At 45.4% G+C, this 27,497-nt stretch overlaps 1 protein-coding gene across 12 annotated transcripts in view; it reads right to left on the bottom strand.

Annotated features, from left to right (window-relative positions):
* The window catches only part of WNK2 (WNK lysine deficient protein kinase 2), a 122,597-nt gene that overhangs the window by 64,231 nt on the left and 30,869 nt on the right, over positions 1-27,497 (bottom strand). For all 12 annotated transcript variants that reach the window (XM_054216814.1, XM_054216817.1, XM_054216816.1 and 9 more), the window contains exons 3-5: positions 15,234-15,406; positions 14,024-14,244; positions 9,649-9,806 (exon numbers count right to left, since the gene is read on the bottom strand). In XM_054216814.1, the coding sequence (XP_054072789.1) occupies positions 9,649-9,806; positions 14,024-14,244; positions 15,234-15,406 (552 nt within the window). The remainder of the gene's footprint in view (positions 1-9,648; positions 9,807-14,023; positions 14,245-15,233; positions 15,407-27,497) is intronic.

Raw genomic sequence — 27,497 nt, forward strand, 5'->3', positions numbered from 1 at the left:
TCTTAATGCAAAACTGAATTGAAGATTTAGGGCTGCCATATTTCTAAGTACCATTGCACTTCCAAATAATCACACTAGTTTGTACGTGACTCAGCCATACCCGGGGCAAGTCCCCCTTTTTCTTCACTAACCTTTGCAAACCTTACCTTTATATCCAGTGGACTCCAAAGTCAATATTCAAGACAGAGCAGATTTTAAATTTTCAAAATAACTCTTTTCTGAAATTATTCCTTTTATTTTTTTTTTTTTTTTTGCCTCAACCCTCAACACACTAAGTGAATAAAGACAAATAATCACGTTTTTCTTCAGAGAGCCAGTTTCAAGAACGAGTTAAAAATACTTTGGAATATTCCATATTCCCGTATCCCACAAATCTTTTGTTTTTCTATGTCCCCAACAGCCCCGCTCCCCCAAAAGACCCTCAAAACAAGGAGGGGAGCAGAAGAATACGCCCAACAGCTCTGTGTTGCTCTTGCGTTTCCCCAGCACGTTGTTAGAATCCCACTGGGAATGAGTGGCAGCGCAGGTGTAACCTATAAATCAAGTCAAATTTCTGTCAAATGTTAACATTTGGACTGGAAACAGCGCTCAGTTGTAGCTTTGGAACAGCAAACCCTACGAGCAGGGCCCTTCAAGGGGAAAACTCAACCGTTCATTGCAGGAGAAAACTCAGAGAAGCGGAACCGGCTGCTCCACACGGGGGGCTCTGCCTCGGCGTAGGCGCACGAGGAACAGTTTGGGGATGTTTTATGAAGATGGAGAGGATTTAAAAGAAACACACGCACTTCTCAGGCAGTCACAGGTCCTCTCTCCCAACTTTCTAAGATTTCAGGACCGAGCTCTTAACTCAGTATGATCGTATGCAGCCTCTTAATTAAAATCGCATACATCTTACCAACATAAAGAGAGACTGCGGGAGGAGGAGTGTGCAAGTTCTCAGGCTGAAATAACAGTTTACACATTATGTCATCTTTCCGTGCATGTAACCACGATGCGCTACACGAGTCATTCCTGGTACCACCGGAGCAGTTCACACACACGCGGAGCGGGGCATTTCCAAAGCCCAGGCCGACAGTTTCTTCTGATACCGGGCTGCAGACAGGGAGGAAGGGATGTTCCGTCAGGAACGGCCGTCGTTTCCAGCGAGGCCACCCTGCTGCTCTCCCTGTCGAACAACGTCGGAGCAACTAACAGATACCCTCCGTCTCTAACGCGGGTAACTCATTCCATTCACTTCAGCAGAAGATTTCCTGCAAATACTTTTCATGTATATATTCAGCTATAGACGAGAGTGCAATGCAAGAAGTTACCCTTTTTATTTCTGACGTTCAGCTTAAATCACAAAAAAAAATTACTCCTTTTTAAAAACACGTGACATTTCTACCTGCTAAAACAAGATATGGATGAAAGTTTGACAAAAAAATTAATTTGGGAACAGATTCTGCAGTTACTTAAGGACCTAAGTATTTCCAATGACTCTAATAATCAGAATAAAAAGAAAACATTATTTCCTTTATCTAAAGAGCCCAGAATCTGATTAAGAACATAACTGAATGGGATTTGGACATTTAACTCCATTCAAATCCTTTTAAAGTTCCACCCAGAAAGAACAGTAAATAACGGATCACGCAGCAGCAGATAAGGATGCCTGAAGTCCTAAGGGTGGACTTTTGGCTCACCTGATGCTGCCTTGGGTAAATAAAAAAAAAACAAAAACGAAAATAGGTATTTCAAAAAGTGTCTGCAAGTACTTCACTGAATTTAGTCTTGAATAAATTTTATGGATGAATTTCAGTGAGGGCTGGCACCTCTCTGAATATTCCAGCAGCAGATTATATTTTTTATCTTTTTATTAACATTATCATTTTATTAACAATGCCATTCAAGCCTCAGATTCGACTTTAAACTTGGATTTATTTATTTATTTCAGGTCGACCACTCCCTGTTTGTCTGAAATCTTGAAAGTGAAATATGTAATTCATAAATTTTGGGGAAAAAAAAAAAAAAGACAGAGTAGTCATACAAAGACGCAGCTTCCCAGTTCTGCCTCAGCAGAGAGCTGCTGAGATGCAAAAAACCCATTCCTGTGGGAACAAAACAAAATAATCCGCACACGTGGCTGGCTGGATGTGACCCACTAAAAAGAATTATTTGCTTAAGCGAACATAAATCTTACTTATGAGATGAGGGTTCAAATTTTGTATATTAGAAAAACGTGTCAAAACGATAGGGAGCGTCTAGCCTACCAAAGCCCAGGCTTGCTCAAAACACGCAAAAGCACACCAGTGTGTCAGGAGTTTTTCCTCAAGAGAGCTGCCATACCTAAATTAGAAATGAAAGAAAACAAAAAAGTACCAAAAGACATCTTCAGCATGAATCTTCTGCATACTCTAACACGCCCTACAGCTACAGGAGCCTGTCGCGCTCTCAGATGGGGAGGAGTATGAAGAAAGCTTCGGTAATTCACAACAGAAAGCAATAGGACAAATCTCCCCATTTTCAACCACTCCAGTTTGCTACAGGAAACCATGGATTTCCATCTTAGTGACACTTATCAGGAAGAATGGGTAATAAAGACCATCCTCTGCCATAGCTTAACGTTTACTAAAAAATATCCCACAAACGTGCACCAGTATCAATTTAACTGGGGGGGGAACCACAAACAAACGCCTTAAAACCACACCAAAAAACCCCAACAGAGCAGTAGAGGCAACTGTCACCACACCACCTGAAGAGCTTTCAGCTACCGAGAGAAATACATCGCGCACATATCTATGCGCTCAAGGGAACCTTGAGGGTATCTTAATACAAACTGAACACGGGACACAGAAATGGAACAAGACATATCACAGTATCTCTCTATTTAATTTTACGTTCTAGAATTCACAAAAAAAAAAAATCATCGTTTACATGGTTCAACGGGAACTCTGACGCAACTGGAATGGAGCAAGGCAGGACACATGGGCCTCTAGAAATTAGGTTTGCCTGAAAGTGGTCCTTTTGAGAGATAACCTCTATTTTTGACCTTACAAATTGCTTCCCCACCACCACCAAGAAAAAAAGCGCAACTCCCCCAAACACCGTTTCCCTTTCAACATCTTTGGAAGGCACACTGACTCCTCTCCGAACGTCTATCCTGTTAATCTACTGAACAGCTAAGCTATGAATAGATGGCTAAAACAAACAAGGACAAAATACGCAGAGTGAAGTACTGAACAGAAGTGCTTCGCCAAAGTGTTTTCTCAACGCCCGTATGCTATAGAATGCTTCTGCTCCTCACTCTTCATTAAAGCCTCCAAGGCCATCTAATTGTAGTGTCGCAGACCCTCCCTACAGCCCCGTCCCTGCGGCCTACGAGCCTCCTGACAACGACGAAGCGGGCTTAGGCAAAACACAGGTTTCTATTTGCAATCAAAGGACTCATCTCGCTCATTTATACAAAAGCCATCTGGCATTTCTGAGCATCCCCTAGGAAAACACAGCACCAAAATTCAAAGTATATTAGCTAAGGAATTATCCCTGGCAGTTTGAAAACGGTACAGCTGCCTTGTAAACAAAAGTAAATTCAACACCGCTATGTCTGAAACGCAGGGCTAACTGGTTGCTATGAGGTGCACGGGGGTATTTTTGTGCAAATTCTTGTGCAAATGCAAATTAAATGCATATATATATATATATATATAAAAAAAATACACAAGACCAAAATGAGAGAAGACAAAATAATTTCCCTTTCAAAAAACTTAGTGTCTTGAACGGGATGATTTACTTTGAATTCCCCATCACCACTTGGTCTCCTCACCTTCTTTCTGAAGTGACTGGGTTTGAAATACGTGGCACTCCAGCGCATGATATCTGAGTCTACAGTCAGGCACGTACAGGAAAATACAATTTTAACCGTTTTGTTGGGGACACACACACACACAAAAAGGTGAAGCTTGTTTTTCAGAGGTCTAAAAGTAGCCACTTGTCCTTTTTCCATCAGCAGAGCGCACTTTTGAAAGAGTAACACACAACGCCTTCTAAAACGCACGGCGTATGGCAGAAGAGTCAACGTTAAGTCCGACTGACCCCAGTAAGCCAGTAATTGCTCTGAAGGCTTTCCTTTCACCCCGGAGGTGCCCGCCTAGTCTAGATATAGTCTGCTTTGGACTGAAACTCCACCTTCTACCTGAAGGTAGTCTCTAGACTCAGGTAGTTCTTAGAAAAGGAAAAAAAAAAAAACTTCCAAAAAAAGCAGAAACCATGTTTCCAACTGAAATTCCACCCTACCACGTGCTCTCTGAGGTCAATAAAGTGGAGGAGCAGCTCTCCGTTTTGCCAGGGTTTTGTTCCACGACATTCAGCAGCGAGATCGCCGTATGCAATTATAAACTCATCTCTATTTCACTCCAAAATAGTACTTAATCCTAATGCTAATCTAAGAAGATTATCTGCAGACCTAAGAAGATATCTGAAACACACAAAAAGTCAATGCAATGACATTCATAACGTTATTTGGCTGTTGTTGCCGTGCTACAGCTACAGAATTTATTCTCTCTGTACGAGCAATATAAAATATAGCCTATGGATGCCAAGAAAACATTCAATGCATTTATGAAAAAGAAACAGTATGAAAACTTAAAATACAAACCCCGAGCACTCTAAACATGTGGGTTGTTTTAAAGCACGGGTTTGTGCTGCTAAACCCAACGAGGTCACCACGAAGCCCCGGCAGATACAGCCGGTCTGCTGGGCATTCTGCAGCGCATCGGTAAGAAAACATTGGCCTGGAGCTGCACGGGAAGGTCACGGACCCTGGTGTTTCATCACTAGATACGCCTATTGTCTACATCAAAATCAGTTGGCAGAAAGCTTAAACACACACAAAAAAAATCTGACTAAGAAAAACCATCAAGTTATGCATGAAAAATGAGATTATGGCATCAGAACGAAGGCCACTGCAAATATGCTGACCAGGAAATCACTTCAAAGCCGTAAATGTGGCCTGGACCTGTCACTTGAAAAAAATAAGTATTTTCTATTTATGTTACGTATCCACTTTTTTTTTATGCTTACACTTTGTAATTCAGGCTGAAAGGGAAGAGAGAGAGGTGACAAGTCCTAACAAGCACGTGAGCCCCTCCGTACCTTTGGGAAATGGCTGCCACTGTATCCTGGACTATTACGGACATACAGTTACACATATCCGCAAACACGAGGGGAGAACTAAAGCAGCAATTAAGCCATGAGAATATGGTCGGGCAGAATAAAAGGTCACAGAAATAAGTATAATAAACATGCGTAATGATTCAGACACGCATAATGTCTGAACGTAATATCTTAAAGCAAAATAGTAATGTCTCCGAAAGGAAATGTTTCTATTTTCCATATCAATAAGGACTACCCGTGCGCGCGACAAACAGCCAGGACTTCAAACGCACCTGACGTCCTATTAGCCAGCAAGAGTTTGACAGTTTGTTGTTGGGACACAGAGCAGAAACACTTGGAAAATATTGTAACGGCAAAACCAGAGTAACGCACCGACCATGCTGGGCAGAGGCATCGCGCAGCCCGGCGTAACCCAAAGTAAGGTCAGAGGCAGTCTAAAGAATAAGGTGGTCACTGTGCCTTCGCTAGCAAGCAATCGCTTGCTTGATGCAAACACAAGCGACCAACTCCAACCCCTTTAGATGTTACTAGCACCTCCACCGGTTGCCACCACAATGCTGAGCCCAAGGCGGGAAAAGGGAGTTATTTTATACTTTTAAAATAAAAGCATCAGGAAACCAGACACAGCAATCACTTTTTTACATTACATTGACCCTCAGTTTAAAACATAAAAAATAGTCTTTGCATGTCCAGTGGGGAAAAAAAAAAGTTTCGTCAGAAATTAAGTAAATTTCTCACTGACAGGCTGAAATACGTGACAGCATTCAGGAGCGCTGCACCCTTGATCCCCTCCGTCTGGAAGGTCGTGGCCACCTTCTGCTCCAGTGAGAACCCCCAACCTCATCTAACGCTGGGAAGAAAACAGCGTAATTCAGCCTCTTGGGTTTGGTCGACACTCCATTTCTGCATTGTATTTCAGTCTAGTAAAACCCCACGCTAGCAGTAGCTGCTGTACGACCAACCCTAACGCGTCACGAAAAGTGATTTTGAAGTTTTTTCGCCTGAAAGTAGTCATTGCCCCAGCTAACAGGGCAGAGCCTGCCATTAGGTGATGGCTCGACAATCAGAGGGACCCCCCACCCTCAGTGCCTACGTCTTGACAGCAGCATCTTCCCTCGCCGCGCGCCGTTGGGCAACTCACGCAGATGGAAGCGGGATCCCTTGCTGTCGCCAGCTCTTCCACGAATGCAGCTCCTCCAGAGAAGCTGTTGAGCCCACGAGAGAGGTTCCTTCTGGGACCAAGGTTCCCCCCCCAGAGCACCCGCTGCTCCTCTGGCACCCTCACCAAGAGGTCCACCCCCTGCTCCTCCTCCTCTCTGACAGTTCATGCAGCTCATGGCATGCGACAGGGCTTTTTCCCTCTCCACTGGGAGCTGGTTAACCCTTTCCTTGGAACGACAGTAATGCCAATTTTTCCATCTAAGGAATCCCACTGCCTTTCCTCCCACCGCTGCTGCCCAAGGTCTGCTGAAAATAGCAGTAAACCCACCCTCCGTGTCTGCACCTGATGCTTCTGCACCCTGCTAGACAGCTCTGCTTCAAAAATACCCCTTACAAGTAATGCAGTGACCTTTCAGCAGCTCCTCCACCATTACCTGCTCTTCGTGATAAGGACTGTTTTCCATCTCTCTAAAGTTGCTAGTACAAAACCAGTTTTATGAAGTTATACTAATTTACTGTACAATCCTCAGCTACGTAAAGGTTATTGCCACAGAAAATTCGTTGGCTCAGGCTTTCATCAGTGTTTAGAAAAAATGACTACTTAGGTCTGCAAATTGAAATGTAACATCTAATTAGGAATCCTCCGATTAATCATTATTCTTTGCCATCTTGGATATTGCTTTGACAAATGAGGCTTAGGAGTCTTACGAAGTCTTAATTACCAATATTCCAGATGGCTAAGAGCTGTACGCAGAGTTTCTCTGGGTATGTGGAGCAATGGAAGACATCGATATTATCTGTGGCTCCAAACGCATGCTCACGTACCCAGGTCGCCATAACATCAGCTAGCCGTGATGGCAGCTCCTCACACAAATGGGACACACGGCTCACGCAACGCCTGTCCAGGGCGGCAGGGAAGACCCCCTCCGCTTCTCAGGAAAGCCATTCAGTCCCTAGGGATACAAGACCAGGATCACATTCAGGAGACAAGGCCCTAGAGCCTAAGATTAGGGGAGACTCCCGTTGCTACCACCTGAAGCTTTAGAGCCCGAGGAGATGCCTCCAAAGCTACCTACAAAGACAGCGTGTAGAGCACATCCAAAGGACTACATCCTGAATGAAGCCAATGAGCCACTGTGCCAAATAAAATAAACTTTTCCTTGTAGGGGAGGAGTGAGTGGAATAACAATGCGATAAAGCACCGTGGAATATCGATGTGGAACAAGAGGCCATCCTCCTAAGCATTTAGGCAAGGATTTGAACCACCAAGCCCATTTTGCTCCTTTGAGAAGACGTAGCACGCGTTTCCAGCCAGCCCGTGGTGCAGAGCGCAGTGGCCAGCAGCCAGTGGACCAGCAGAGCCACCTCTGCACACACTCCCTGTCCCCCACACCTCAGGGAGCTGCTCCAGCCGTAGCGATGACACTAACCGCACTGCTGAGCGGCTTCTGGTGCCATTTGCTTTAATTATTTCCAAGTAGCTACGGGCTGAAAGCAACGCTCCAAGAAGAGTTAAACTACCAGAAATCAGCGCTGCAGTCCATTGGGAAACATCCGTCTTTACCAAGCTACGAACGTCAGCTCGCAACAGTTTATGCAAAAATAGGATAAAGCATCTTCCCCCTCTTCAGATGTGCCCTCCTGCTTTCAGAAAGTCATGGCATGGCTCTCATTTCCAGCAGGGACATCCTCCAGCGTCATGCGATGCTGTCTTCAGCTTTTAAACACAGACTCCTGCATCGTTTGCACCACCCCCTGCCCCTTCCACCAAGGCAGCACCATCACGGCTGGGTAGCACAGGAGCGCCAACTTCTCAGCATCCCAGTCTTCAGTGGTGGAAAAAGACAGATATTGAACAATACAAACTATACCTATAAAAAATTAAGTCGCACAGAAACCCGCCATCTGGCACATGCGAGTGGCTGGGTGCCTGCTGAAACCGTCTCTACATGCAGTGTGAGAGACCAGCATCCCGCAAATCCAAAAATGCCATTTTGACCTTGCACAGTGTTTGCTGACTGCAGGACTTCACAGAGCCAGGCTTGTACTTGCCCGATTCACTAAACCTCTTGGAGAAGTCTCAAGTACCTTTCAAAATCAACCAGTTATTATCAAGTTCCATTTGGGAAGACTCTTGCTCATAACAAGCAGTTGGATAAGAGGAATACAAACCAGTTTTTGGACCACACTTTTGTAGACTGAGAGATGGATCCGCTCAGTATATCTACTATGTAAGCTTAACTACTCTTTCTACCTTACAGGACAAAGAAATAAAAGCAACCTTATCCGTGGCTAATTTAGTGCCGCTTTCTGCCGAGGATTACCCGCTTCACATCCCGAGTGTGCGGACTGCATCTCTCGGTGGTGCACGAGGGCCAAACCCCACAGCTCTCTATCCTCCTCTGTAGCAACCAGACGGAAAGTACCTGGGACAATCTCTGACAAACCAGCCCGTTGAACATAATCTACCCCTAAAAAAACCTCCCGAAACTCTTGGTTTCACTTAACCGAGTAGAACAGCATATAACCACAGCTGCCAAAGCCTCTGGCAAGTCTCGTTTCTCCGCAGTCAGTGATTTGCAATCTGACAGCATCTTACAGACTAAGGAGGTTTTTTTCAGGCATTCGCCATCCAATTCATGTAGACAAATACATTTATCATCTGGGGGTGAGAGTGCTGGAGAGGGCATTTTATTCAGTATAGAGATTATTTTAGCTCGGCTTCTCCTGCAGCCTAACCTCACCTGAAAATGCAGCAGACCCATTTCCACGGTTCCTGGCTGGGGATTGCCCGGCCTCGCAGAACTCAAAACGCAGATATAAAGCTCCTCAGGCTGACTACAAAAGTAGACATTGCTATCTTTTCCCATTTATATCTTTCAGGTAATTTGTTACATATACAAACAGAGAGAATCCGTGCTGGAAATCTGAATCCGACATCCTCCATCGTGTGAGGAAGTATTCAGGCTGCAACTTAAAAGTTAATTCTTTTAGTTTTGCGGGAAACATGATTAAGTCTGAGGAGTCCCCATTTAGGAGGCAAGACTAGAGTTAAGATTTTTCCCTGCTCATTCTTCCCAAGTTTTATGTATTTTTCGCTGATAAGAGACAAACTCAGCAACAAAGATTACCGACAATATTTTATGCGGCTGCAGTACAGTGAAAGACAATCCAGCCGCGGAACTGCAGGCTTACAAATAAACCTGCGACCGGTCTGCATAACCCAGAGCTCAGACACCTCGGCTTCTACAACACGCTACACACTCAGCGCCTCCTCAAAATACATTTTTGAACCTTCAAATCACAAAATCCCAATATAAATTAAGGAGGTTTACTCACACAGGTTACTTTCCGGTAAATTTGAGCAGCATTCTGGCATTCTGAGTAAGGGTATTCTGAGGTAGCCATTTCCAACATGCACATTCCAAAAGCATAGACGTCCACGGATTCATCGTAGTGTTCCTCATACATTTCCGGGGCCATAAATTCTGGTGTACCTACACAGACGCGCACAAAAAGAACGTAAATTTTTGATAAAGTCTAAATGGCTTTAACCACAATCTTTTTCGCCTGTAAGCAGCGTGCCCGTTATAGCTGGGTGCCTGCAAGCTTATTTCAAAAGAGGGAAATAACTAGAATAAGCTCAAGCATCCTCCAGGGAAGAAGCTCAAAGTCAACACACACTTACATATCCACGGTGTATATACAATAGTACACATGGTAACAATACAAGGGGGAAGAGAGAGAAAGAGGGGGGAAAAAAAAGAGAGAAAATGAAAAAAAAAAAGGAAAACCCCTCAACATTTCAAAAATGAACAAGAGAATGAGATACAGCACGTTGCCTGACCATACTGGAAGTCATGAAATGTTTGCTTTTCCTGGGTGGAGAGGGGGATGTGTACAGGCTTGTGGAGGCAGAAAGGAGAGAAGAAACGAGAACCTTCACTCTTGTTTTTATCAAGGCAAATTTGCATTTTTTTTTTTTTCCCTCCGGAGATACGTAACAAGCAGCCAGCAGACAGACAGCGCTTTGAAAGCAAGCAGTATCACAAGTCACCGACAAAGTCACACACAAAACATTAAACATAACTCTGTCACTGGTTTAGTGGGACAAATCAATGAGGCTACTCGGAGAATCAGGTCCTGCTCACCAGGCATTAGGGTGTCAGAAATCTGATGCAACTGGATAAACATTAAGGGAAGCGCTGCACTTACTGCTGCGTAAGGGGAAGTTGCACCTTTATGACAAGTGGCGAATTACAACGTTTGCACATTTGCACAGCAAACCACTCTGAAAAGCGTGGTCTTACAAAGCAAAAAGGGAAAAAATTAACACTTCGATAATTTATTCCAGGAACTGTATCTCCTACCGCAATTTATGCTTAGGAGTCAAGAGTAATTTATTTCCTTTTTACACTTAGAAAAGATGAAGGGAGAGAGATCAATGCCGTCATGTGTTGTGGGAGAGGACCAACAAGCTGCAACCACCGGGATATCTAAAGGAGGTCTCAGACCACGTGAAGGACCTGGACAAGCTCCCATCCAGCCCAGCAGCAGCCGCTGCGGCACCCAAACTGTCCCCAGAGCCCCACAGCAGCCCGGCAGGTCCCTGCGGTTTCTGTTGTGGCATCTCTGTATCAGTAGCAGAGACACTGCTATAACTCAAGACGGGGGATTCTGCCCCTCTGCTCCGCTCGGGGGAGACCCCCCTGCAGTGCTGCCTCCAGCCCTGGGGCACCAACGGCAGAAGAACACGGAGCTGTTGGAGCGGGGCCACAGGAGGCCCCGGAGATGCTGGGAGGGCTGGAGCCCCTCTGCTGTGAGGACAGGCTGAGAGAGCTGGGGGGGTTCAGCCTGGAGAAGAGAAGGCTCCGGGGAGACCTTCCAGCCCCTTCCAGTCCCTAAAGGGGCTCCAGGAAAGCTGGGGAGGGACTCTGGAGCAGGGAGGGGAAAGACCGCACAAGAGGGAACAGTTTTAAACTGGAAGAGGGGAGATTTAAATTAGATATTGTGAAGAAATTCTTGGTGGCGAGTCCCTGGCCCAGGTTGCCCAGAGAAGCTGTGGCTGCCCCATCCCCGGAGGGGTTCAAGGCCAGGTTAGACGGGGCTTGGAGCGACCTGGTCTACTTGAAGATGCCCCTGCTCTTTGCAGAGGGGTGGAACTAGATGGTCTTTAAAGGTTCCTTCCCACCTAAAGTGTTCTATCATTCTGTGATTCTGAAGTAACACATACTGGGAAAGAAAATCGGTTCTAGTAGATGTTTGGGGATTTGATGTCAGCTTGTTTTTTAATAGCAACATAAACAATACTTCTCAAAATTAGGATCTGTCAGTAAAAACTCTGCTTCTGCACGTTTTCTGAAGTAGACTTGGCCTAACTCACAAAACAAGCCTCGGCACAAGCATTTATGTAAAATTCATTTTGCAAAATTCAGGCTCGATCGCTCCCCTTGTTTATGTTCCTTCCACCTCAAAGACGCTCCTTTCTTCAGCCTTTGTAAATCATCCAGACTCAAGTCGTGAAGTTTAACTTAGCGCCTGCTCTTAGCGTTCTTCTCCCAGCTGTCCCACAGGCAGCGGCGGCTGCTCGGAAACAGTTAACCACTGCCACAGAGAACATTTTTTGGGGCTGCTACCTTGTTTTAGAAGGAACAAGAATCAGAGGCAGGAGCGAACCTCATGAATTATGGAGCATTTTAAGCAAATCTCAAAAAGTGATAGCAATAGTCTAAGAAGCAAATGAAATTCTTGACACCGTTCCATAACAGCATGGAAATGACATTTTCCCCCCCATCGCTTGCGGGTGGGAAGGAATACATACAAGTACCCTTAAACAAAACAGAGCACCTAAATGTAAAGATGCTCAGCATCAATCCGGCTCCTCTTGGCAGAGGGAGCTTTGCCCTGGCTCGGCTCCCTGCAGCGATACACCGCAAGGTCAGACGAGCGTCAGCGATGGCACGAACGCAGCAAGGGCAAAATTGGACCTCAGCCATGCTGACTTCATTCCCTTCAAGCCGATGTAGAATTGCAGCTACTAATATTCCTTTAAAGCTACTACATCTACGGAGGGGGCAGAATTACTCATCTCACCAGCGTTTCCAAGCCCTCCTTAATTTTTTTTTTCCTCGGAGCAGCACTACTCATGAAAAAGGTAAGCTCGGTTGTATTGCCAAAATGAAGGCAGACACCTTGCCAGCAACCTGCAGCCCTTTTCAGTATTGAATTTCTTTTAGCCACAAGCGTGCTTTGGTTTTAGAAAAACCTGTATTGGTATTACTGACATTATGCCATTACGTCGCATGGACAACTGTTACACTGCAAAAAAAAAAATTATGTGAAGAAATACTGACCCTCAACACAAATTATTAGAAGTTAAAAACTAGAGAAACTTGACAGGTACAAAGCAACATGATTTCACTAAAGTCAACAATGTTAAGCAGACCCAAGCACATACCCAAAATTTCTATCATTTTGACCTAACGATATTAGGCTCCCTAAGCACGAAGGTCGATACTTTTGTACAAATAATTGTAAAGAATTATAGTCTCTGAAAATTTGAGGCTCCAAAATAATTATTTAGGCAACTACCGCTTGAAAGAGAGGATGCTATTTACATATATAGTAAAGGAACGGTGGTTGTCACTATCAGTTTGCTAACTCTAATTACCCAAATCTAATTTCCATTTATACTGTGAGCTGAAATACAGCTACACGCACAGTAACTTCCCCCACTTTCAGCATCATTTCTCAGGAATTTGCAGCTTCCCAGAACGATCACCTACAGATCTGACCAAGGGAGATTTGCTACGGAAGCTTGTGGAAGAACAGAAAATGTTTGAGAATTCAGGAAAACACTACTTTTACACGGAAAGCATTAAATGTAGCTTTTTCGAGGAAACTACGTCCTTCAACGGGCATTCAGAAAATGTCTTCCCAGTTCACGCAAACCCAAGTTCTAACGCTCCTCACGTGGGCGCCACCTAAGGGCATCAGCCACTGTGTATCCTACCGGAAATTTCTTTTAATTCCATACCTACTGATTATTAATAAATTGCAGATGTTGTTCCAGCAGAACTCTGCCAGGACAGCGGCGGGGCAGGGATGAGCGCTGCAGTTCCCTGCAGGAGCAGCCTGTTCTGCTGACGCCCCAGTGAAGGGGGATAAGGTGTTCCAGCCCTGTGACCTCTCTGCACGGGGGGGAAGCCCGGCTCCGCGGGCGCTGCTGCCTCTCCCGTCCCTATCCCAGCATCACTGGAAGCAGAAGGTTTCCCAGGCTTTTGCAGCACACCCTTGCTAGGGAGAAAGCAGGGCATCCTTTCTCTGCCCCCTCCTCTCCCTCTTCCCCCCGCCCCGAGCAGGCGACCGAGCCTTTCTCAGGAAGCCGATGCTTGCAAACTGCTGAGAACCCTTGCTGCTCCCTTCAAAGGGGAGAGGAGAAGGATTTGTGAATACCACGTAATATTTCAATTAAAAAAAAAAAAAAACCCCAAACAAAAAGAGCGTTTTACCATTGTGATACAGGAGGAAGGGGAAGAGGCAGTCATACCATTTCCTACCAATTGAGTTTTTTTGCAGGGAACAGTCACAAAAACGCTTTAATCTCTACTACTAACCTACAAGTGCAAAAAACACGAATGCAAAATGCGGAAGAGATAGTAAAAAGACAAGCACCACACCAACAGAAGGAAGCCAAGGAGAACAGGAGGATTACCTATTACACTTTTGGCAAACGAAGCTCTCTTGAGGGTTGCCAGACCCAGGTCTCCTATTTTCACGGATCCAGTTGGTCCAGTAATAAAAATATTGTCACATTTTAAGTCTCTGTGAATTATGGGTGGAGTTCTTGTGTGCAAGAAAAGAAGACCCTTCAGGATTTGCCGGCACCAACTACGCAGGACTTTTGGTTTCATCACTTTAAATCTCTTCAGATACCTAGAGCACAAACATACACAGAAGCGGGTATAAAGAAAATGGAGTGTTATTGGAGATTGTAGGGGTTTTAACAGCTGAAACTTCATTCTGGATAAAAGCCCCTTATTAGATGCTGTAATAGCAGCTCAGAAATATCACAAAATTGACAGAAATAGATCTTTTTCAAAGGAGGAATTAGAGCATTCATTTCTGGGGAGGAAGATAACAAGCATTTTTGGTGCAAATACAACCAAATATTTGCAAGTCTAATAGTAGAGCAATTCACTTCATGCAGAGAACAGCTTTACAATGCGTTTCGTATATTCAAATCGGAAGAATACTGAAGTTTAATTTTAACCACAAGACTTTGACCTGTGTACCAAGCATCTGCGTTTTTTCCCGTTTACCTAAAACACTGCTTGGGAGGGTACATTTTGGAAAAAACGTAAAACCTGCTAATGCACTGGCAGAGCAGCACACTGGATAGACGCAGTGATGAGTACTGCTCCCATTGGGGCTGAAAATCTGTTCCAGAATTCATGCCAACTGTTTTATATCAACCTTAACAAGACCGTCAGTACCAAAGGCTATTAATTAATATTGTTTAGCAGATAACCTAGAGCACCTTCTGCTTCAAAAAGAGATTCCTCCATTCAAGTGCTACTCTAGCTGAATTTTCTAACAAAACATGCAAATACAAGCACAAAAGCAGTCACAAGAACACACCCTGACAAATTAAAACGTCACAGGCAGAAGATGAAACACGCCGGAGAGCCGCTTCTAGTTGCATAACGGAAACAGGAGAGCGGGGAAAGAGAGATGGAGGCCAAAATTCTTCCTGTCAAATCGATGCAGTTCAAACGCAGGGACAAATGACAGACACCAGAGAACAGCTCCATTTTTTTTTTTTCTTTTATCTGGAGGTGCCTTTTTTCAGAATATGAAAGTAGGATTTTTCTAAAAATTTCCATCGCTATTCTTAGCCTCCTCACCAGGAGCGCAGTACTTACGTCTTTAGTGTTCCAGAGGTCATCAATTCAGTAACCAGCACGATGCATCTTTTGCCTTTTACACAGGATTCCCAGAAGTCATAAAATCTCACAATGTTTGGATGCTGTAGACCTTTCAACATTTCTGCTTCCTCTTTAAATCTCTGCCTCTCTACTTTTGTGAGTTTTCTGTCCTATAATCCAAAATAAGACATTATTAGTAGCGAATGGACAAACGTCAAGTAAAGGCACTGCATTGCTAGGGTATTCGGAATTTTAGGCTTGTTTTATGCTTGTATCAAGAGTGATTATAAAATCTTTTATGTAAGAGATGAGCAGTGTGTATGAACTAGGGCACTCGCCTTGAATCCTGTGTCAAGAAGACAAAGACTCGCCTCCGAACAAAGAGACGTCTGTGCTACGCTATGCTACACGACAGCATTAATATTTCAGGCAACGCAAACACACCCGTGGCTCGATGGATCACCACACAGCTATTTACTCCTTGGTTTGGTTTCGTGAGGCTCGTTATCCAAGAAACGAACACCCACAGGATTTCATCTCCAGGTACGGAGCTCATCCCGGCTAAGGTCCTCACCGCCTTCCACGGCTGCTCCTGGGAAGTCACGGTGGTGACCCACTAGGTGAGGTCCCCCAGGAACCCCACCGGGCCGTACCACCCTTCTCGTTTCTCTAGGGACAAATTAAAACAATACCGCCTCAAAAAACCCAAACACATTAATTTTTCTATTTGTTTGCTGCTCTGCCTAATTCAACAGACTTTTCTGTACAGCTGAGAAGGGAAGGATTTAAAGCTGTCCTTTGGCCTTTTCTGTAGGCTGCACGTTAACCGCACGGCAAGTCTTATTCTCTTAGATTAGAAATGTGAGGAATGTCATGTTCTACTACAGAAATTTAGGAGCGTTTGCCATAAACTCTGGACTGCAAAGTGACCCTGCAAGGAGCAGGCTGAGCCTGTCCCCTCCCCACCCCTCAGCAGAAGCCAACCAGGCTGCCTGGACCTCGTTAGCATCATGGAGACCCCAACAACGAGCAGCCCAGATGCACACTCTAGCCTCTTTAAATGATGCAAAAGAGCGAAACAGGAGTTTTAGTGAAGACCACACCGTTGCCGTCTGGTTCGCCTCCCCTGGACGGCTGGTCGGGCTGAGAGCACTTCCCTCCACTGCCCTAGAAACGAAGCTTTTTTGTTCTTTAAAAGGCACAATTGTGTAACTGTTCTTACTTACAGAAGCAAAGGCTCGCAAATCACTAAGATTAATTAGTTCATATTTTAACCTCGGACATTCTCCTTTTCTCGGTTCGCTTAGGCATGTTTGTAAGAGCATATACGTAATGAATTAAATTGGCACCCAGCTGATGTGTAACCAAGCTGCAGAGGCATCAGGCCATTGCCATTTTGACAGCCTGCCCTCATCCGCCATCGCAAAGACCTCAATACTGGGATGAGAATTTCCGTGGCTACAAACAAGTCAGCTCTACGCAGAGGCTTCGTGAGAAGTAAAACCCGGGCTGAAACAATGCTGCTTTGGCTTTTCTCGGAAGACAGAAAACCTGCCTCCCCAGCGGCACGCGTGCGTGCACGGAGCATTTCCATTTTACACCGCTGCTGCCGAGAAGGCTTCTCAGTTTTCTTGAAGTTTTGCAGAGCAGCATCACAGCTCACGTTGCCCCGAGCAACGGCAGCCATCTGGGCTGGCATAGCGGGTGTGGGGGCTGGGGGGGGACGACAACCGATGCCCCCGTCCCCAGGGGCAGCCGGGAGCACCCCACGCCCAGCAGCACCCTCAAGGCCAACCACCGAGAGCAAGGCCGTATTTCTGCTGCTCTGCAGCAGCTGCGGTTTTTGTAAGTTAAAAATAAATAAATAAATGGGGGAAAAAAAAAAAAAAAGCAGGCTGTCTAATGAGCCAGGACAGAGGAGCCTGAGAATTGCTTTCAAATCCATCACTTCTTCCCCTACTGCTGAGTTTCCTCTTAATTTAAAGCCTGCAGAATAAATCAGACACACTGCTATTACGGAGGAAGAGGAGCAAGTCCTTGTGTGAGACAGGAAAAGCAGAGTGTGGGCTAGCAGAGAAAGGAAAAGGCGGCGACGCAGATCCAGCAGTTTAAAAACCTTCTAATTAAAAAAAAAAAAAAGGAATACCTTACCCCTTGACTCTCATTTCCAGATTTCTGACCACTGTGAGAAATTTTCCACTGCTACTTTAAGGGTAACTTTTAAAAATATCCTTCAGACAGTGCAGACAATCATATTCCGTAAATTCTACATATTATGAGTGCCGGTCCACTCGGGCGGCTGTCAAAGTGGTAAGAGAGCAAGCTGGGCAACTGCAACAAAGAGATTCTGGAAGACGAATATATGTTTTATCTACAATTACGGCAGAAAGAATCTGGATTTCCCCCCCCCCCCCCTCAGAATGATAGGTGAGCATCTTTCTCGGGAGAAATGCTCAGGGTCCAGCACTGACCCAGGAGGAGAGGCAGGGGGGGCAGGGCCAGCTCCCCGCCACCACACGGGCTCTGCCGCTGGAAGGGCTCAAACTACCATTTCTAAATTCCTCCAGGCTGAACCCAACGCAGGAGAGTCACTGGCCAAAGCATAAGCTGTTTCTGAAAGGGTTCAACAGTTGAACTGTTTGGTTGTATTTTGTTTTTTAACTCCAAAGCAGCAAAACACCCGTTTAACCACGTGGCTCCCTCGGGGTTTAATCCAAAAAACCTTCACTAGGGTTGCAGGCACTTATTTCCCATCATATAATCCACACAAGGCAAAATGTCCTTATGCTGAAGGTAAGCCTGAAACAATCTTACGACACCAAATTTTAAGCTGGGGAGCCGGATTCTTTGGAAAGGTCACACCCAAAAACCATAATCCACTTAACCGGATTCAAGGCATCCCTTTGCATGACCCAAGTGTATCGAAATTTGGGGGAAATGAAGTGAATTTCCAGATTCACCCAAGGAGTCATCAACCACCCTGCTACCTGCAGCAGCAGATGTTTAGAATGTCGCGCAGCTGGACCCGGAGGCTCAGGGATGCCGAGCATCACGCCAAGTTGACAAACAAGCTCGTTGCTCAGTCTGCTCCACTGCATTCACGGCGTTACTGCCGGTCCGAGCTTCCTCAAGACACAGGACTGTAAACCTGCAAAACGTTCTCCTCAGTGTGATCCGGGAGATATCGGTGTTAGTTTGCAGACATCTACACGCTTCCTCTCCTTTTAAGGCATTCACACTTTTTGGCTCTTTCCCTCCTCGCTGGGACACAAAGTCTTGGCTCAGGAGGCAACATTGTAATTCCATTTCAAATAATTGCAAGCTTCTCAAGCCTACTACTTAGCACCAAGGTTTCCAAAATAAACTTCAACCTTCAAAAGTCCACCGCAATCGCACTGAGCGGCTTCAACTTTTCCAGACAAACTGAAGTTAAACAGAACCAAGCAAGAAGCGAGACAGCTGTTCAGTTCGTGTTACCGCTAAGAAAGAACCTGAAAATTCAACTCGTTTCTCTGTCTCAATAAACTGTGAAGAAGAGTCAGCTCAAAAGGCTGTACTGAAGCACAGACGTTGTCGACGGCGCAGCTGGAGCACCGGAGGGAGTGGGCACAGTAACGACTTTTCTCACCCTCAGGGCTTTAAGATGTACCGGCTTTGCAAATACGCACACCACGCAAACTCATCGATTCCCCGTTATTTTTCCGCAGTGCCACAGGGGCACGGCCAGCAGCAACGACGGCGCTAAGTCGGAGGGAACGCAAGAGCAGCCAGGAGATCGCACCCCCTGCCAGGCCGCAGGCTGGTTTCAAAAGGCGTTCCCCGGCACGGCCGCCACACCAGTCCCTGCTCGGCTGACGTAACCCTCTGCTGAGAATTTGATGGTTTATGATTATGGCTACTCCGGGCTCCTGCGGGTAAGTGCTTCCGTGGGAAGGAGCCACACCGGCGAGCGCTCACACTGCCCCTCGGGCTCAGCATCGCCTGTGGCACAGAGACCCGCCAGCCTGCCTGGCGCACGCCTCCAGGACTTCACCTTTCCGAGGGATAAATAACCCTTAATTGCGTTATTACAACGCTTATTCAAGTAAGCATTATTAGGGTTATAACAGTGTATCCTTCACTATGAAGGGCAATCTGACAGACACATTAAACACGTGGTAAAAAGAGGTGATAAATTGTGATCTACCTTTTCTTCATTAATTTTCCTAGCCTGCCTCTTGCAAGTCAGATTATAACTGCATGGTCAGCGTTAAGCATCAAACTGCTGAAAGCTCTTCCCTTTTTGGAGGGAGGAAATAATTCACAATTAGCACTTTATAGCCTCGCTCTTGGTAAATTACGCACCCATTCAGAGAAAGTGGAGTAGAACAATGTTTGCAGCAGGAAGCTACGTTAAAGTGAATTTCCTACCCATAAACATATTTCTGCTAATCTAACACAACGCACGGTCCCCGCTTCTCCCTACTCATCGCAGGCAGGGTGAACAAATTCCTCGCTTTGTTAATATAAAATTTATCCCTTCATTAAGTTCCTTAGTGGGGAACAACAGCAAAGACTGGGGTTAGTAACTAAATGTGTTAACAAAATGAAAGGGAACGCTTACGAATTAGATTTCTGGAATGACACCCAAATTAACAGCAGGAACATGTTCTGTTAGTCATCCCCAAGCATCATTTCCTCCAGGTTGTAACATATGGGCTCTGACTAAGACTTTGAGAGTTACACAAGCAAGAGACTGGCTTCCACCTGAGTCTTCGGAAGAGTTTTAAAAAAGACTAACAACTGAGGGCGAGTTTCTTGCCTGCTTACTTAAGAGGAGCTAACAGATTGGGGAATAAACTACCTCCTCACCCCTCAGGAGGAAAGGGGATCAAGTAAAAGAAATAAAAATAAGACCACACAAAAAATGATTGTTTACATAGCAATGCCTATAACCACCTAAGAGCAGGGTTTGAAGCACAGCTGTTACCAAACCAGAAAGTTGCACTGCTTTGTGGTTTCACTGTGGTTTTTTTAAGTTCCTCCTTTTAAAGTCTTGAATTTTCAGTAAAAAATAAAATAAAATAAAAAAAATAAACTACTTTAAACACTTTATAAGCGGCAACGATGTAAGAATAAACTCACGCTTGCCAGCAAGCGAGCCTGGGCCACCGCACCGCCGGTTCCGGCCAGCCGACCGAAGCTCTCCCGGCTCGCTTGGGAAAGGCCTTCGCTGTCCCGAGAGCCCTCCCCAGCCCTGAGGGGCTCCAGCTGTCCCTTCGGGATGCTGTAGCCTCGCAAAGGGCACCTGAAAGCCCTCTCCTCGGCCACACGTGTGTACGAGCACGTCTCCTTGGCTATCCTACCTAGACATCTTGGCCTAAGGACTTCTACTTCTGCGTCCAGCTAGCCCATAAATATTGTTGGTTGGGTTTTGGTTGGGTGTTTTTTTGTTGGGTTTTGTTTTTTTTTTTTAATGCTTAAACTCACATAGCTGTATTGACTGATGGTTATTTAATTTTGCATAACAGGACAAAGTCCTCATTTTGGAACAGATTAAGGTCTGTCTGGTGAAGGAAGTAGGAGCAGCAGGTCAGCAAATGAGGGAAGGGCAGAAGCTGTAACATCTCTTATCCGTACCAGTGATGAAGAAAAGGAAAGTGAAGAGCCACGTCTGACACGGGAACAGAAATCAAATAACTAAAAATCAGCAGAATGACCATCCGTTCGTACCATTTCATTTTCACACCTGTGTGCCAAATCTGCCGTTATGGTTTGAGAAAACCCATCACAATTTATTGTCATTTAGACAATTATTCTATCACCCCATGACATCTCCCCACCCGGAAAGGGGAATCAGGGGAAGCAAGGAAACACGAGCGTTGAAATATAAATAGATTTAATAGGAGAAGAGTAAATAATTAACAATAATACTAAAGAACCACTATTAATCCCAATACTAATATAAGATATATGCGAATTATACTCAGCCCGTTCCATCAGCAGGAGCCGTGCACTCCCCGCGGGGACAGCCAGTGTGGGACCCCGCGAGCGCTGGGGCTGCGGGAGGAAGGGAAGGGCTCGGGGCTCTGTCACCAGGCACCGAGTGCTCAGGATGGCAGCCATCGAGGGAGAGAGAAACTATGCAGCAAACTTTCTGATTTATATCAAACGTGACGCCCATGGTACGAAATAACCCTGTTGGCCAGCCTGGGCCAAATGCCAGGCCTTTCTCCTCATCATCCCTGCACCTGGCAAGGCTTGAAAACACTGAGACCTTGAATCCCACATAGCATAGCTGGTTATAAAGTAAATATTTTCCTGAATTCAGACACTAGAGTCTTCCAAAAGTGGAGTTTTCCCCAGCATTAGAGGAGAAATTAGTCCTCGGTCGCTCAGCCCAGGACGTCTGCGCATTTGCTCATTTACCACAAGTCTTCTTCTAATCGGAGATCGCCCTGAGATACAAAATCAGCAGTGGGATCCATTGACAGCTGTCTCCTACGTGGCTGTCTATTGGTTTATTGTGGGTTTATGAACCGAAGTGCAGTTCTGGCCTGCCCTAGAGTCACCGGTTCGATAGCAAGATACTCAACTCGGTGGGAACGAGAGCAGCCTTCCCAGACATCCTGCCGTGTGAGCCAAGAACTTGCTTTGCTCCTACAGAGAGCTTGGGACATGTTAGCTGGCACCTGCATATGACTATTGAGTCATTAAATTCTGCATTGTCAGTGCTGCTTCTTCAGGGAAATGTCGCAATTTCGCAAAAGTTTTCAAATTCTAAAAATTCCAAGGCCTTTAGAAATAAAGGTGAACAATAACACATTTTAGAAGAAAAAAGCAAAACCCATTTTTATATCTAAAAATCAAGACTTCACTCATTTAGTGCAATCACCTTTTGCATTTCACATTAAGACTTGCCTAATCCGCTGTCCGAGGCACCTAGGATTTCTCCCAAAGACGTAACTGGGAGCAAACGCGGGCCCAGGCACGCGGCACTTCGGACTGTGAAGAGCTCGAGATATGACTGAAGTCGCTGCTCTTGGGCACCAGCTCTATGTCTTTATTATTACTATACATACGCTATAAATTTTTAATAGCATTCAGGACCTTTTATTCCCACACTCCGTACATTCGATCATAAGCACATATCATTTTAAGCGATCCTAAAGGAGGAAACCCCCTTTCTGTGAACAAGCGGCAGATGCCATTAGACAACTTGCAAATCGGGGAAAAAAATTTGTACAGCTTCATTACATATCAGCATTCAGCCAACATTCTTCTTCACTAAGTCAGCCTTGGTGAAGTTGCAGCCTGCTATTTGTTAGCCGTATTAGCGAAGCACAGAGAGGTTTCCCAGCGGTAACTCATTTTCCAAACGCATAAAAGCAGCCCTCGCCCCCAAGGATCCTCACGATTCAATGAACAGGAGCTACAGAACAGGCGGAGAGAGATTTACTTATTTGCCTGACTCACGGCTAGAAATCTGCAGAAAATCAGGAGTTGAATTCAGATCTCTCTGGCTAAATCTGGCACTGTAGAAAAGGCTGAGCTTGCTTTTTTGCTGGACGCGAGTACAGCTTGTTACTTTCTAAATTGCTTAAGGGACATGTCAAAGTCTGATGGCAGAGGAACGATGAGATTCACGTCTTCTACTGAACAACAGAGCTCAAAAAAAACTCGTCCTGCAAGGTGCAGGAGGAAGAGGAATCAACATCTCGAATCACAAATCTGAGTGCAAGAGCCATGAAAACACCAAAGAAAACCAACACAATGGGCAGAGACCGTGTTTTACAGCTGAAAACCTCCCAACACAACTGCACTATGATAACCTATGGTTAAACAAAAGTTCTTGTCACAAGCAATTGAATTAATTGCAGGTAGCACCCCATTAACTCTCCTAATTACCAGTGCTTCACAGGTTCCACATAAGCCTGCAATTTTAGATGAAATACCAGAAACAGTTCAGGCTTGCCTCACAAAATGACTTTTTCAAAGGAAACTGTGAAATCAATGCGTGAAAAAAGCTGGACAAACCCCGTGACACCAGATTCACCTCTGCTCACACAGAAAGAAAAAAACCAAACCACCAAAAAAAAACCATTTTAGTCATGTCATGAGAATTTTTTGGTATTTTCTGGAATTCACTTCTGAAACTAGCCTTCATCAAAGTTTATGCAACAGGTTGTTCTGGTTTTAAAAAGCATATTTAAGCAGAAATGCAGTAACAGGAATTATATTATCACATTTTTAATGGAGATCACTCCAGTCAGAACATATATTTCCCACCTCCCAAATTAAGCCCTTGAACTGTGTTGGATTTGCCAGTCAACCACAGGTTAGGCAGCTTCACCAGGCCTAGAACATACCCCCTGAACAGGCCTTCAGACTTAATCTTTAATTACAGATGAAGTACATTTCTTTTAGGAAACTACCTCAAAAATATTCAAATTAGTTAAAAAAAAAACACCCCAAAACTACAAAACAGACCAAGACATCCCACCAAACCACCCACGAACCTGGACTAACAACCATTTAACAGCCCTGCCTGTGGCAGGCTGTAGAAAGAGATATTTTCAGAGTTCTTCAACTCATGGTTCTTACACAGCTACAAATACACCTTTCATTCAATCGCTCTTCTCACAAAGACCACCTCGTGTCAGGTAAGAGTAGAGTTAAAAGTCATTTCTCACTTGTTCCTGTCCATCCAATTAAACATCATACTTGAAGACCATAAAACACACCAGCGAAGCCGCGCTGAGCCCAGGAGAGCAGCACGAACGTCAAGAGGTCCCCCGGGTCTCGCTGGCCAGGGCTGCGGCAGCCGCCCCAAAAGCTCTCCATGCACGAGAGCAACGTGCACCTTCTGTCTCCTTTATCGCCCCAATGACTGCAGCCTTTATTTAGCTGGCCATATCTTACTTTTTTTTCTCCCGGAGAAGAGCTGTCTCAGAGCACAAGCCAGGTGAGCAAGGAAAACTCGCCCATGCCACCTTTAATATAAGTTCAGCATCTCATAACTTTTCACATCTTTGTTTTCACAAAACCAGTAAGACCGAAGAAGCGCACGTGTCTCCTTGCACACACATGCTGAACTTAATTATACTGAGGGAAAGAAATATAAAATAGCTAGACAACAGAAAAATGATGGGCCTTTGCACAGACCTTAATTTAGACTCTTAATAGCGGCTTAATGGATCCTGGAGAGAAAATTTTTCAGTTCTTCCCTCACACTGTGGCCTGCTGAGCCACCTACACCTAGTCATTTAATTCTTCTGTGCCCACATTCCACATCTCTAGGACAGAAAAATCCGACAGGGAGTTCCTCGGTACACCCTGGAGATCTATGGATAAGCAGCACCATAACCAGCAGTATCATGAACTCTTCCTTCTCCCAACTTGCTTCTGGTTTTGGCTAGGGACCTTTTCGGGGAGTTCACTGGAAGAGAATACAGGAAACTAGTCCTGCAATGTGCCTTGCTCTTTCTGTTTTGAAAAAAAAAAAAATCATTGTAGAAGGCCACATTATTGCAAATGCCCAACTTAAAACTTCTGCACCTGGGAAGTCAAGAGTCTCAGAGCTGCCCCAGGACTACTCTGCTCAGACCTGCCCTGCAGCACCCCAGCAAGGACCAACTGCTGCTGCTGCCAGAAATGAGAGTCAAAAGGAAAGATATGCGGGAAGCATATCGTGCCAAGACCAAGGAAAAAGCCACCAGGCCACCTCTTCTGCTGTAACAACGCGGAGACTGGAAATAAGCACTCCCTGTAGCGTGTCTGCAAAACTCTTGGAAAGGAGGGACAGGGACCTTCCACCGCCACAAGGACACTTTGCAGACTGGGGTATCCCAGCTCCTGAACACTTCTCTAGTAATTTATCTGGAGTTTGGGAATGTCTTACTTGGGAACCTTTTTAAATGCTGAAAAGAGCCATCACTTCTCGCGCATTCGTAACACCACTTGACAACCTGTTAGAAAACACCGAAAGGCAAACGCTGCACTCCTGGCCAGGATACATTAATCAAAGTCTCCCTAATGGTTAAGAATTAAGCTGAAAGCATCACATTTGTAACAAAACTTTTCTTTTTTCTTTCCTTTCCCTCCTGCAAAGCTTGACATTCTATAGCCCTGCCCAAAAGAATAACACTTGTCAGCTAAAACATACTAACAGCTAAAAATTAACTTCCCATCCCTTGAAGAGCAAAGCATGAAAGGGCAACATCAACACGGCTTCATGAGAAACAGATCTTGGCCACTTTCCAATGAGATTATATGTTTGGGTTGATAAAGATAATAGCATTGACATAATAAACTCAGATTCTGCAATGCATTTGCTTCACATTAAGAAAGAATGAGAATGAAACAGAAAATATTCATTTACATAAATTGATTTAAAATTGGGTAAGTGATCAGTCACAAAATATGTCACACAAAAATACACGTCCATGATGATTTTCAAGAAGCTCTGCAGGGCTCAGGTTTTGTTCTAATGAAGCAATTTGTATTTTTATAATGAACTGTGAAAAAGAGCTCATCGCTACTAATACATTTTACGCTTTGAAAAGAACGAGGGAAGTGTTGAAGCATAAAGATGCCAGGTCCCAAACGGAGACGGAGGTGCTCGTGTAAGCTGGGTGCGAGCCGCCCAAGAGGGCACGGCTGGCCGGGGCCACGCGATGCGGGGCAGGCGATGAGCCGGCGCAGGGTGGCGAGCCGGCCCGGGCGAGCTGCCGTCCTCAGGCAGAGCTCGGGAGGCCAGCGAAGCCAGGCAGGGCCGTGGCCGAGGGGTCTGTCTGTCTGCACAGGGCAGCTCCGAGAGGGCAAGGGATTACCAGAGATTCATCCAAGAAACTCTTAGGAACCAAGATACACGGGAGATTTGATCAGATGACCGCAACGGTACTTTCTGACTTGAAGTCTGTGCCATAGTTACATTACAGCCATAGCTGTGTTATAAGACACACGCCCTTGGCTAAGGTCCCGGAACACGAATTCGAATGTTAGTTATCAAATACAAACAAGATAGTTCAAACCTTGGCTAGACAGGACCTATGAAAACATGAAGTCAGCAGCACCGAATCTAAACAAACGTGAGTGATGCTCGGTGACAGGAGTTCCTGCAGGTCGTCATGACGGGAGTTTGAAAAGAGGATAAGCAAAAAAAAAACCAACCAAAACAAAAATCGTATCTTGCACAGGCAGATTCACAACTGATGGGCACAGATACATTTCGTATAAGTCAGTGTGTTCAGCCCCCTTGACCACAGCTGTTTCATAAGCTAAAATCCTTTTGACTACAGAAATATGGATTTTATAATGTGATGCAAGGAATGTTCCATATACTGTATCTAACAAACAGCATCAGACATTCAGAGATTCTACAGAAAGCAATATTAACCAGAAAACTATGAGGACAAGACACTACATATAATGTTATGGAAGACTGATGATGATCTCCAGAGGTCCCCTTCCAACCCTACGATTCTGTGATTTCAAGAACAGAATCAAAGAACAGTTTGGCTTGGAAGGGACCTTTACAGGCCATCTAGTCCACCCCCCTGCAATGAGCAGGGGCATCTTCAACAAGGTCAGGTGGGTCAGAGCCACGGCCAACCTGGCCTTGAATGTTTCGAGGGATGGGGCATTGACCACCTCTCTGGGCAACCTGGGCCAGGGGCTCACCATCCTCAGCCTAAATGATTTCTTCCTTACATCTGGTCTAAATCTCCCCTCTTTCAGTTTAAAACTGTTCCCCCTCGTCCCATGGCTCCACTCCCTGCTCCAGAGTCCCTCCCCAGCTTTCCTGGAGCCCCTTTAGGGACTGGAAGGGGCTGGAAGGTCTCCCCGGAGCCTTCTCTTCTCCAGGCTGAACCCCCCCAGCTCTCTCAGCCTGTCCTCCCAGCAGAGGGGCTCCAGCCCTCCCAGCATCTCCGGGGCCTCCTCTGGCCCCGCTCCAACAGCTCCGTGTCCTTCTGCTGTTGGTGCCCCAGCGCTGGAGGCACCACTGCAGGGGGGTCTCCCCAAGCGGAGCAGAGGGGCAGAATCCCCCCCTCGCCCTGCTGCCCACGCTGCTGGGGATGCAGCCCAGGCTGCGGGGGGTTTAAGAATAATTAAAAGACTTTCAAATGTGAAAATTAGGTTATGGAAAAGAATGGCCTGTAATCACGCTCAGATTTCATTGAGTAGTGAAAGGAAAAGATACTGTTGACTGATATTTGCCAAAAAAGGCTTGTTGTTTGTTTAATCCCATTATTTCCTACATTCATAAAACCCAATACTAGT

The sequence above is a fragment of the Rissa tridactyla genome, chromosome 10, assembly GCF_028500815.1.
Source record: "Rissa tridactyla isolate bRisTri1 chromosome 10, bRisTri1.patW.cur.20221130, whole genome shotgun sequence".
NCBI lineage: Eukaryota > Metazoa > Chordata > Aves > Charadriiformes > Laridae > Rissa > Rissa tridactyla.